Below are 13,458 nucleotides of genomic sequence, written 5' to 3' on the forward strand. Positions count from 1 at the left end.
TTGTTTCTTTCTCAACTGCCTCGCGCGTTTTATACGATTCGACTGAATAAATGACCACCAGAAATACAGACTGTACATTGACAACAAAAAGCACACACATGTTGTTTCATCCGCCATATTCTCGGAAGGAAGTTACTCGGTAACCACGGAAACATTTCGCGCATGCGCATTTCAACTACCATGAAAGAAAACCGCAAACATTTCTCGCTAGTGTGGACAGATGCACTAAACTGTACCGGTATACTTTGTATCGATACAGTTATACCACTTTTGTACCAGTATAAGTGTGAACACAGCAAGAGACAAACAACCATCCACATTCACACCTACGGTCAATTTAGAGTCACCAGTTAACCTAACCTGCATGTCTTTGGACTGTGGGGGAAACCAGAGCACCTGGAGGAAACCCACGCGGACACGAGGAGAACATGCAAACTCTGCACAGAAAGGCCCTCGCCGGCCACTGGACTCGAACCCAGAACCTTGCTGTGAGGCGACAGTGCTAACCACTACACCACCATGCTGCCCCAAACAGAAACCCCTTCAGACTTTTCATAACATGAATGGAAAATGCCTGAACTCTGTCACAAATCACACTTGCTTGGGTATTGCAATAAATGGTAAGCTGAACTGGGCAGGTCATGTTCATCATCATTCAGCCATTCCGGTCAAGATGCCCTGAACAACCTCACTCCACACCCTCCGGTCTATCATCGCATTAGTGAGATCTGCCCTATCAATTCCTGAATCTCTTGCAATCACGTCTGGGAATGTCTGTCTGTCTAGCCAGAGAAGACCAGTGGTTTGAAAGAGGAGTAAAAGAAGCCATCTTTGTCAATTTGGAATGACCATCCCTGAACAGAGGAGGTGGTCTGAGACACCACATATCAGCCACCTACAATGCAATCTTTGGCACACTTCTCAGAAAACTGAATACACATCCACACCAAGACTCAGCTGACTTCAATGACTCCGATGATGGCAGAGAGAGCCAATGACCCACAGATCACCATAACGACCCTCTAGGCTGCTAACACCATCCACAACTGGCCCCCAGTGACCTACACCTACAGGATGATGGAGAGGGTCAATGATCCATGACCTCAACAACACTCCTTAGAGTTGCTTTTGGTCTACTAGAGGATGAATACCTGGAACTCCCCACTAGTCAGACAGAACTGAAGAAGCCTTTTGGATGAGAGGTGAAGCGTCTTCAAGAATTTCAAGCAATTCCAGTTGCCTTCTTTAGTACTTATGGTTTATCTGGGATTGTCATTTTCCTTGAATGGACAGTGCCTCTTGGTTTCCATAAAAGGAGGGATTGAATGATCTTGCCCTTTGCTCATTGGCAGTGACCGGCGAGCTGGAGACAGCACTTTGTCAGCTTCTGGGACATCGGGGAAAGTTTGCCATATTTCCGGTCATGTGTGGCATACTCTGACCAATGAATGTTTTGGACACGTCGAAGTAGATTAGTGTATGTCCCATCTAGCCATTGTTGTTGTCGTCATATAGCTGGTGTTCATGTCTCAGATCCATAAAGCAGGATCAGTTCAATCAACATTTCAGACAGATAGTGCTTCTTCTTTTTAGCGAGGCTAGAGCGCCATATCTTGTTGAGCTTGTTACACACGCTGTCCATGCTAATGCCTGACAAGATTTCATATCCTTTTGGGAATCCATAATGTATGACCCAAGGTATTTGGAGTCGTCAACTTGCTTGATACTTGCGCCTGAGAGTGATTGTAGCTCGTGAGGGTTTGAGGTTGTGGAGATGTACTCTGTTTTGCTTTCACTGCAGTGTAGACCCACTAGTCTTGCTGCTTGCTAGTCTAACAGTCCATGTTAACATCACAGCAAGCAACGCCAACAAGGTTCTTGGTCTCATGAGGGGAAACTTGTACAGCTGCCCCGCTAAAGTTAAGGAAACAACCTATAAGACCGTAGTCTGTCCAGATTTGGAATATTCTGCCTCAGTGTGGGACCCATACAAGCAAGCCCATAAAAACAAACTAAAATCAGTGCAGCTCAGCACAGTGCAGCTAAGATCATCGAGCTGCATCCAGACTCAGACTCCTGTATAAATCTATCCATCATGTTGCAGCTATTGATTCTGACCAGAATGAAACTAAACCTACCGCAGAAGGAATACGCACAAGGATGTCGTCATCTATCTCCTTCCCTCACCCCATTACTAAAAAGGATTTTTACAAATACAGTACTCATTTCTGCCAAGAACTATGGCTGAGTGAAACCACCTACCAAGAAGGTTATGACAAGCTACATCCATTAATAAATTTAAGATGGGACTTAATAGTATGCACATGTCTACCTTGACCCAGGCGGCCTACTATTAAATTTTTCCACTAGCCACCATGTGCCTGCAAGAGTATATCCCTGCAGAGGAGATTGTCTGCGGTACAATGTAGAAGTCTACACTCACCATCCACTTTATAAGGAACACCAGTACACCTGCACCTTCATGCAGTTCTCTAATCAGCCAATCATGTGGCAGCAGCACAATGCTTAAACTCATACAGGTCAAGAGCTTCAGTTAATGTTCACTTCAAACATCAGAATGGGAAAATTGTGATCTCAAAGTGTGACTTTCTTTCACTGTGGCATGGGTGTTGGTTTGCGCCAGATGAGTATGAGGTTTGAGTATTTCAGAAGCTGCTGATCTCCTGGGGTTTTCACACACAACAGTCTCTAGAGTTTACACAGAATGGTGCGAAAAACAAAAACATTGAGTGAGTGAGCGAGCGACAGTTCTGTGGGTGGAAACAAACACCTTGTTGATAAGAGAGGGCCAGAGGGAAATGGCCAGATTGCCAGGATGGATATAGTAACTCATAATCACTCTTTACAACCATAGTGAGCAGAAAAGCATCTCAGGCCAAGTTTACATTAGACCGTATCTGTCTCGTTTTCTTCGTGGATGCACTGTCCGTTTACATTAAAACGCCTGGAAACGCCGGGAAACGGGAATCCGCCAGCGTCCACGTATTCAATCCAGATCGTGTCAGCTCCGGTGCTGTGTAAACATTGAGAATATGCGGATACGCTGTGCTGAGCTCTAGCTGGCGTCGTCATTGGACAACGTCACTGTGACATCCACCTTCCTGATTCGCTGGCGTTGGTCATGTGACGCGACTGCTGAAAAACGGCGCGGACTTCCGCCTTGTATCACCTTTCATTGAAGAGTATAAAAGTATGAAAATACTGCAAATACTGATGCAAATACTGCCCATTGTGTAGTTATGATTGTCTTTAGGCTTGCCATCCTTCCACTTGCAAGTGGTAAGTGATCTGCGCTGGGATCACACACACAGCGGCTCAGTCCCGAATCACTGCTCGTGCGCTTCACTCGCGCGCTCTGTGAGCTGCGCAGGGCCGGAGTGCACACCCTCCAGAGGGCACTCGCTGTTCAGGGCGGAGTGATTTGGAGCGCAGGATGCCTGCGGAGCCGAGCGTATCCGTGTATTGGCGTTGCTGTGTGCACACTAATCGTTTTAAAAACGTTAATCTGATGATCCGCTGATACGGTCTAATGTAAACCCCACCTCAGAATGCACAACACATCAAACCTTGAGGTAAATGAGCTACAAGACCACATCAGGTTCAACTCATGACGACGAAAAACAGGAATCTGAGGATATCGTTGGCATAGACTCACCCAAACTAGACAGCTGAAGATTTGAAAAACAATCTCCTGGTCTTTTGCTCATGAACTTGCCTGTTGGACATTATCAGAGTTCCTAACTGGTCTCAACTAGAGATTTGTACAGAACTGTTTTTTCCTTCTGCCTGCAATATTCACTAAATAAAACTATAAATTTCGCTGGTTCTACTGTATTTCCCAAAATATAATCAAACAAGTAAACTAATTTAAAATATCATTTTGTTGTATCCCATGGGATCCGTTCTCACCCACATTATACAGATGCTGTGACATATAACATACCCAGCCATTGCTGCTAGTCTAGGGAATCAAACCAGCAACCTTTTGGTCCCAAAGTTGCTTTTCTAACCATTAAGCCATGGCTTCCCCATGGCTGCCTGTTCCTATCTGTATGTGCATCTGTAACATGAAAAACAGATTAATATCAATGCACTCATTCTAATATGACATTGTTTCTATAGGAACAGATCATACACAGTGACTTATAGTAATGATTTAAAAATAAATAAACCCCAACAGGACCATGACATGAAGCAGAGGGGTCTTGAATCACCCTGAAGAGGTTTATTTTGCCGTAATGACCAGCTTGCTGTACATTTATTCCTCTTATTCCATGATTACTTACTGGAGAAACCAATAATTTGACACAAATAAATGATTGTATTGATTTAACAATTATTTTATTGCTTCCATAATGACGGTGGTCCATAACAGTGGTCTGTTATACGTAGCAATACCATAATTGACCAATCAGAATCAAGTATTCAACAAAGCCGCATAGTTAGTTCATAGAACTGCAGTCTGTCATATGATCTTCCTTATATAACCCATTAATAATACAGCAATCCAAATAATGTTCATATTCAGTTATATTTTTACAACAAATGGATAATTATAACGTCATTCTTTAAATCAAATCAAGTTTATTTGTACAGCGCTTTTAACAATAAACATTGTCGCAAAGCAGCTTTACAGAATTTGAACGACTTAAAACATGAGTTAATTTTATCCCTAATCTATCCCCAATGAGCAAGCCTGTGGAGACGGTGGCAAGGAAAAACTCCCTCAGACGACATGAGGAAGAAACCTCGAGAGGAACCAGACTCAAAAGGGAACCCATCCTCATTTGGGCAACAACAGACAGCCTGACTATAATATTAACAGTTTTAACAGGTATAACCCTCAACTGTCCTCATGGGGCCGTCCTTCACAGGAGCGGTGCGATAAAACTCCGACCAGACACAGGGCACCAGGATGGATCAAGCAGGTCCGAGGGGCAGAAGAGGCCAGCATCTCAATCCCAGGATCAACATGTAACTCAGAGGGACAGATGGGGGGGGAAATAAACATACTACCTGTCATAAACAGCTACCTGTCATTGATTATTTTCCCTTTAACTGTATTCTGCAAAATGCTTTCTGTCCAATTATTCATGGCTCTCCTTATGTGACGACCTTGTGGATTCATTTATGTGCTATTTCTGTAGACACTCTTAGATGTACATAGTTTTACACACACACACAGAGTATAGTGTCTATAGAATACATTATATGAAGCCTTACATTGAGAGAGAGAGAGAGCTTTACATAATAATGTTGTGTAACAGTCACTATAGCAGCTAAATCTGAGACAGGGAATTGGGTCAGGAGTGAGCTCGAATAGTAAGCAGCAGGGAGTGTGTGTGTGTGTGTGTGTGTGTGTGGCATTAATGATTAGCCAGATTCAGCTGACTAAGGTAAGGATTACGGAGGCGTTGCTTGTCTTCTCTGAATTCAGGCGAACTTAAGCAGCTATGACTTCCTGGAATCTCTCACAGCCAATACAGAGAGACGTGGGGATGTGTGTGTGTGTGTCCATGTCCATGTTAGGTATCCACTCACGCCTGCTTTTCTGTCCACCTTTCACAGAACAACACGGTGTTGGATAAGGAGAAGGACATCATAGCAGTCGTGAGTCTCTGCTCCTCTTCTCTCTCCTGTCCCGCGCTGCTCAAAAAACAAACCGCTGAAGCTGAATTATCTCCTCACCTGATGATTCACATGTTTGATTCATTTACACCCGTTCAAAGCTTTAAACTGATCTGAATGAAGATGAATCATCTGAGATTTTTGTGCAGATAATCATTCATAATATTTATTAAGTTACATTTTAATAACAGAGATATGAAATGTGTTATGATTACAGCTGTGACTCAGATGAGTGTAACGTCTGCACTGTCACTATTCATTCAGCATTATTATTATTATTATTATTATTATGAAAATCATCTTTGTTACTTTAATCAGCATGATCACCTGGGAGCTAACTGAGATTCCTCTCACCATACTTCAGTCTGTTTCTTTCTCTGTCTCTATCACTGTGCCTCTGTCTTTCTTTCTCTGTTTTTTACTGTCTTCTTCTGTCTCTTTCTGTTCTTTGTCTTTCTTTCTGTCTTACTCTCTCTGCCTGTATTTGTTTCTCTTTGTCTCTCTCCATTCGTCTGTCTGTTTCTCTTGGTGTCTCGCTGTTTTTCTTTCCGTCTTACTCTCTCTGCCTCTATCTATCTTTCTGTCTGTTTGACTCTCTCTGTGTGTCTTTCTGTCCATGTTTTTCTCTCTGTGTCTTGCTCTCTGTCTCACTGTCTCTCGCTCTCTCTCTCTCAGAGTCGTCAGTTGGTGGCGGTATGTGATGAGCTCCTGAGCACTGCTCCTGAGGCTGTACTGACCCACACTGCTCAGCTGCAGAGTGTTGATCTGGTGCCGGTCCTGCCTGGAGAACAACTGGTACTAAATCTTTCTCTCTCTCACATACAAAATCTGTTATTGTACTGAGGTAAAAACAATATGGAATGGATAACAAATTTTCATTCCCACTCAGTATCCCATAATGCAGGGGTTTTCAAAGTGTGGGAGAGTCGGCCCACCCAAGAGAGCAAATAAACAACAGCGCCCCCCCTTACAATTTTTGTTGTTGCTATACTTAATGTTCCATTCGTATTTTAATAAATGGTTGTTGTACACATTTTAATTTTTTTTCTTTTACACATTTTAAACATCTGTGCTTTTTGAAAACATCTTTTTTACACATTTAAAACATATGAGCTTTTTTTAAAAAACATCTTGTTTTACACATTTTAAACATCTCATAGCATCGTTAGCTAGCACCTCTTGGCAGACAACACACTGTGGCAGTGGAGCATCTTCAGATCCAGTCCATGAAAATCCAAACTTTAAATAATCGTGGTCATACTTCCTTCTTTTTTTGCTTGGCCCAGACTCTGTCTCCTCACTCACTGTAGCTTTAGGTACTAAAAATCCATCCATTTTGTCTCTGGCAAAGGCTAGCTGAAGTTCGCTAAATATCCGCAATAGTAACTTATTCTGGTTTATTTTTCCTCACGTTGCACCCCTCCTGAAGAACTCTGGCGCCCCCTAGGGGAGGCGCGCCCCACACTTTGAAAAGCCCTGCCATAATGTAAAAGTAACGGATATCATTTCTTCCCACCTGACTGTATTTATCTGAATGCTACGGAGTGTGAGATGGAAAACATGCAAAACTGGATATGATGTATAATTCACAAGGTAGCAAGTCCATTGTTGTGAAAAGCCCAAGCTGAGACATTAGCTTTATCTATTTTAAAAACAATCATTTTGACTGCTTCAAAAGATGCCTCTTGAATACACTGTATAACGTATTTAGTTCTAAAAGAGCCCTCACCGGGCGAAGAGGCTGCAGGATTTGAAGTCGGGGATTGACATGAATCTTGTTCGATTGACTCTGTGATAGTTTGGGAAGATTCTTTAATAATTTTGCGTTTATTTCTGCGCTCTGTAAGCCGAGCATTTCGAGCTCCCGCTTTAGTACCATCTTTGATTTTGTTGTGACCCGTATTTTGTGTCAGAGCCCAGTCTGGATCCGTAAAATTGTCGAGATCAGCTGGTTTCACTAATGGAAAGGAAAAGCAAAATAAAAGCAGCATCATCAAAAAATTATATACAGCCCTTTTTAAAATGAAATAATCATAGAAGCCTTTGATCGTCGGATCACACACTCGATGATCACAGCGAGTTTCTGCACGACCAGGCTATTAAATGATCCAATATTTCTTAGATATTGCAATCTTTCATTAATAACTCGTTCATAGCACTTACCATTGATAAAATGTTCACTGCAGACTTGTGTGGTTTTTTGCGTTCTCTCATCAGCCCGGTTTATGTTGGACAGCCAGTGACGTCTACGCTCCGTGGACAACTCTCTTGTTTTTTTCATCCTTGATTATTTATAATTGGTGGAATTCTAAAGAATTTATAAACCCCCTTGTCTTGAATAGAGTTGTACCCGCATCCAGTAACAGCACAAAGAATAGCATAGCGAAGAAACAAAAGGAATTCTTGAGCATAACAATCTCTCGAGCATCTCTTCTATCGGAAATGTGCGCTGCATGAGTTTGTGTAGATCCTCCAACATGGCCCACTTCCGGTTCAAAGCCTCACACATAATTAGCTGTGACGTCACGTGCAAACGGAGAATGGGGGAAAACGTCCACCAAAAGAGGACGCGCAAAGGTATGCCCCACACTGCCTGCACAGCCACCATGACACCATCGGGCAACATCGCTCAGAACACCATACCATGGATCCAGGAAGCGAGCACAGAAGCACCGCTGCACAGAGCGCTGGGCAACCCTGATGTTAGAGTAACAAGCTCACTGCAGTCCACAGTGAGAAGAACAGGAATCACCCGTGGTGGACTGATGCCCAAAACTGGGTCTGGAGTTATGCCACAACTGGCGGACAAAACATTCAAACAAAGAACAAACATCAAACCATACAAGCACAAAAATACAAATAAATCTGATGGTTCCGATTAACCACTGGAGCTGTGGCAAAAGATTTCCGTAAATGTTACTCAGTTATTATGGGATAGATTAGCTTTGCCCTTTTGCTCCCATTCCCACACGACACCATTACTGTATAATAACACAAAATGCACAGTGTTCACTCTGAGTGGGAACGGGGTATCCCTCTCCTTATGTCTTTCTCTACCTTTCTTTACATCTACCTTTCTCTTTCTCTCTTGTGTCTCTCATTGACTTCCAGTGCTTGGTGTACTGAGGTTCTGTGGCTGTTCTCAGGTGAACAGGTTGTGCACAAAACTTAATTGTTAAAGCAGTTTATGCATCATGCACAAGTCAACATGCAAAAAAAAAAAACACCAAAAAATATCTGTGAATGGTTGTTCATCTCTGTGTTAGCCCTCGGTGGAATTCGACCTGCCCAGGGTGTACCCTGCCTCTTGCCCAAAGTCAGCTGGGATTGGCTCCAGCTTCCCCTGTGACCCTGATAGATAATGGATGGAGTCGGTCTCCTTGAAAATTGCAGAATAAGTTCAGTGGCCCACTGAGTCTTTCTGAACTGATTTTGCCAGCCGAGGTGACCCGTAACTCAATATACAGATTTTTTTATGTTAGATCGCAGTTTTCAGATGTTAAACTGCACCCAGTAGAGCTTTTATCCAGAGCAACATACCCAGAGCAGCCCAGGGTTCGGTGCCTTGCTCAAGGGCGCTTCAGCCATTCCTGCTGGGCCAGGGAATCGATCCAGCAACCTTTTAATCCCAAAGCTGCTTCGCTAACCTTTCAGCCATGGCTTCCCCATTAGATCACTGATGAAGTTTATAAATAATATCTGGAAATAGACCTGATGAGTAAACTTGTCCTGTCCATTTCTGTGGTTTCTACTTCACTAGAAAATTATACTCTTCAGTCCTCAACACTGTAGGAAAGAGGACACTGGTAACTTGGTCCTGCCTGGTGACTCATGTCTACGGTATTGAAAGTGCCTTCTGAGAACCTCAATCAGGAACTCCAACACCAGTTCTGTTTTTCTTTTTTCCTTTAAAAATTGTTTTATTCATTTATTTGTTTATTTATTTGTTTGTTTGTTTTTAACAGAACAGAAAATATGCGTCTCCTGGTTTTTGTCAGTGGCGTGGTTTTTAAACGATCCTGTTACTGCAGGACCGAAACCTGTTTTGCGGTTCACCGAGATTTATCCTGGTTATTAATAATATGACATCAGTGAAGAAAAATAACTCAGAAGTGCAACTTATTTGATTAGCATTGAAGAAGTGACACGTTTTAGACAAGACTGAAAAATGTGGGGTTTGTTGTTATATTTCGAGCGCCTGCTGCTCGGGGGAGAATTGTACATGTCCTGGAAATAGTGTTCTCATTTAAACACCATTTCCAGTCAGTTCAGAGGGTCTCAAACTAGGGGTCATGACCCCATATGGAATCACTTGATTTACAGATACAGCTGTGAGAGAAATTCAACAATCTCCTCTTTTGTTTAATATTTATTTTATAAATTATTATTATGAATATCGCACTAGCTGTGAAGATGGAATAGTGTGGAATTGTGAAATACTGCGAGTCACAGTCCAACAAACAATAATTGCATTAAAACATTTACATTAAACGTGTATGTTATTGTGTGGGTTTTTTTTTGTTTTTGTTTTTCACTGTCCTGAGTTTCTACCGTAGGACTTCAGCAGTTTAAAAAAGGACAGATTTCTCTATCCGTCTGCCTCGACTAGTTCGTCCATGTTACACGTGATTTTTGAAATCAGCTGGTTCTAGATTTACTGAGGTGAATTAGGTCGACATTCTTAAAATGGATTTTTTTGTGGGGATCTTTAAAAAAAAAAAAAAAGGGGGGAGCCTGGATTTTTTTAGTGGCTTCATAAAAGAAGGCGAATACTTTGACAACCACTCACACCCCTTTCATATCTTCTTATATCTCTCTACCCACAATTACACTTATATACCAGTCTTTCTGTCTAATTTAATTTGCTTCCCCCCAGGGGCGTCACTAGACCCAAGACCATACTGGGGCACAAAAGGGGCACAGGAAATGTATGCGAGCGCGCGAAGCGCGCGAGCTAAAAATTTTGCACTATATTTATATTTATATTTATATTTTTTATATAATATATATTACATTTTATGTAATATATATTATATTTTATGTAATATATATTTATATATTGATATTTATATTTAGAAACGGCCTGCTTAAAACTAGTCACTAGAGCTGTAAAACTCAAAATGATTACGAGGACACTGAATCCAGGTCAATCATTTAATAATAACAGTATGAATATTTGCAACATTTGTGATAATAGCAATGTAATACTTATACTGTTGGTAATATTGTAAAAGAACATATTAACATACAATACAACACCGCCGAGTTTTTAAACTCAACCAAGAGTACTTAATGGCCAACAGTATTCACACTTGATACCTTTTAAATCACCAAACATATCTTTGTAAGCACACGCATTTTCAGCATTGAACATCTCTAAACACAATCCAAAAGCCTCTAAAAGCACCACTGTGTGTGTGTGTGTGTGTGTGTGTGTGTGTGTGTGTGTGTGTGTGTTACAAAAATGACAGTGGAATTACTGTCTACTAACCTGTAAACAGTTGAAAAACACGGAGAGATGGTTTCCCCTGCTCTGAATTTCATTGCATCTGAGGGCTGCTGGAGTCTGCGGTCCCCATAGCAACCAAGATGTTACTCATGTCACGCGCACACTTTTTTCACATTGCTTAGTGTGCGCGAGGCCAGCCAAAACTACCAATGTAAAAGCATTGTAGATGGTCTTCTTCGCGCATCGGTTAGCCTACCCCACGTTATGAATTAATTAAATTGCAGCTATTCCCAAGTTTAAAATTCAGAGCGTTTCGTCACTGGATTTTTTTTACTGGGGCACTACAGATCTATACTGGGGCACGTGCCCCAGTAAAATACCCCTGGCGACGCCGATGCTTCCCCCCAATTTTACTTTTCTTGCTGGGAATCAAACGCAAGACTTTCTGCTTTGAAGTCCACCACTTTACCATAACGCCGTAGAGGATTCAGTTGCAGTAAAGAAATTAAACCCTAACCCTAACCCTAAATCCTCGGTAAATCTAGGATCACTTAGGTGAATCCAGATTCACCTGATTTCAAAACTCGCCTGTAACATCCACAATCGACGGAATCTGACTAAACTGACCCAAACCTCAACCAGAAACATTCACTGAATATGAATTTACAAATCCTGAATTGTCTTTTAAACAAAAAAAGGCTAATTTGAGAAACTCTGCTCTTCCTAGAGGCAGAACAAATTTCAGGGCCAGAAAAATGTACATAGACACTTGAAATGCACAAACTGTTTGCATTGATTGCTTGGCAGTTTAGTAAATCACAATTTATTCATGTGTATTTTGAAAATATCATCATTACTAGAACCACTAGTCTTGAATCATTTAAATCGGAGAATTCGACTTTTATTACTGTGCTTCAAACGTGTTGACTTATTTTTTAAAAAATTCAAAACTTATCTTTTTGACATTTAATTGAAATTACATCCTCTTTTTTGTATTTATATTAAATTTTATTTAAGTATTGTATTCTATTTTTATTATTTTATACATTATTATACTCATTTTGTATGGCTCTCCTTACATTTTTTTGTGATTTTATATTTTCCTTCATCTTTAGTTTAGTTTAGTCATCCTGTGCATTCTCTTACATTCCTGTTTATTATTTTATTTTTAGTACTTATAGTATTTTTAGTACTTATAGTATTTTTAGTACTTATTTTTAGTACTTATATTTTATTTTTAGTACTGTGTGTGTATATATATCTCATCTCATCTCATCTCATTATCTGTAGCCGCTTTATCCTGTTCTACAGGGTCGCAGGCAAGCTGGAGCCTATCCCAGCTGACTACGGGCAAAAGGCGGGGTACACCCTGGACAAGTCGCCAGGTCATCACAGGGCTGACACATAGACACAGACAACCATTCACACTCACATTCACACCTACGCTCAATTTAGAGTCACCAGTTAACCTAACCTGCATGTCTTTGGACTGTGGGGGAAACCGGAGCACCCGGAGGAAACCCACGCGGACACGGGGAGAACATGCAAACTCCACACAGAAAGGCCCTCGCCGGCCCCGGGGCTCGAACCCAGGACCTTCTTGCTGTGAGGCAACAGCGCTAACCACTACACCACCGTGCCGCCCGTGTGTGTATATATATATATATATATATATTCATTCACATGCAGTTCTGCATCTTTAAGGCTTTTTGTGTTGCTCTAGCTGTTCCTCTATATCAGTGTATATTATTATACTATTGTTTTCTTTTGTAGGGGATTGAGATCACCTCCACGTCCACTAGCCAACACTTCGTCTCTGGATCAGCTGCTGAGGTAGAGCATCATTTCTTCTTATGTGAATATTTATTTTTAGATTATATGCTGAAAGAAAACTCTCTTACCAGTGCAGAGAGCTTTAGTAGAATACTTGCATCTTAACACATCTGTTGGCTATTATTTTAGCTTCTCTTGGTTTTGTTCAGCTGTAATGATTTAACCCTTTGGTGACTGACCCCTTGAAAATGGTTCCTCCAGGAACGATGACTTTTCAGTTGTCAAGACAACGGAAAAACTAAAATACAAAAACAGAAAGATACGTCACAATGCTCTTGTGCACAAAACAAAATGCTCTTGTATTTTAGTTTTTCCGTTGTCTTGACAACTGAAACGTCATTGTTCCTGGAGGAACCATTTTCAAGGGGTTAGTCACCAAAGGGTTAATGATTAGAGAGAGAGAGAGAGAGAGAGAGAAGTTGGGAGTGAAAGCAATTCTGGAAATGAGACTTGAAACTGCAGGGTCAGAGTGATGACTTTCCATGATGTCATATTCCCATTTCCCTCAAACCTTCGGGATTTCTCCT

The 13,458-nt window shown here is 41.4% G+C and overlaps 1 protein-coding gene across 3 annotated transcripts in view; it reads left to right on the forward strand.

The window, feature by feature from the left end:
• Positions 1-13,458, forward strand: part of cnksr1 (connector enhancer of kinase suppressor of Ras 1) — a 112,106-nt gene that overhangs the window by 66,882 nt on the left and 31,766 nt on the right. For all 3 annotated transcript variants that reach the window (XM_060934767.1, XM_060934770.1, XM_060934768.1), the window contains exons 5-7: positions 5,590-5,631; positions 6,325-6,444; positions 12,872-12,931. In XM_060934767.1, the coding sequence (XP_060790750.1) occupies positions 5,590-5,631; positions 6,325-6,444; positions 12,872-12,931 (222 nt within the window). The remainder of the gene's footprint in view (positions 1-5,589; positions 5,632-6,324; positions 6,445-12,871; positions 12,932-13,458) is intronic.

The sequence above is a fragment of the Neoarius graeffei genome, chromosome 11 (assembly GCF_027579695.1).
Source record: "Neoarius graeffei isolate fNeoGra1 chromosome 11, fNeoGra1.pri, whole genome shotgun sequence".
In the NCBI taxonomy this organism is placed as follows: Eukaryota; Metazoa; Chordata; class Actinopteri; order Siluriformes; family Ariidae; genus Neoarius; species Neoarius graeffei.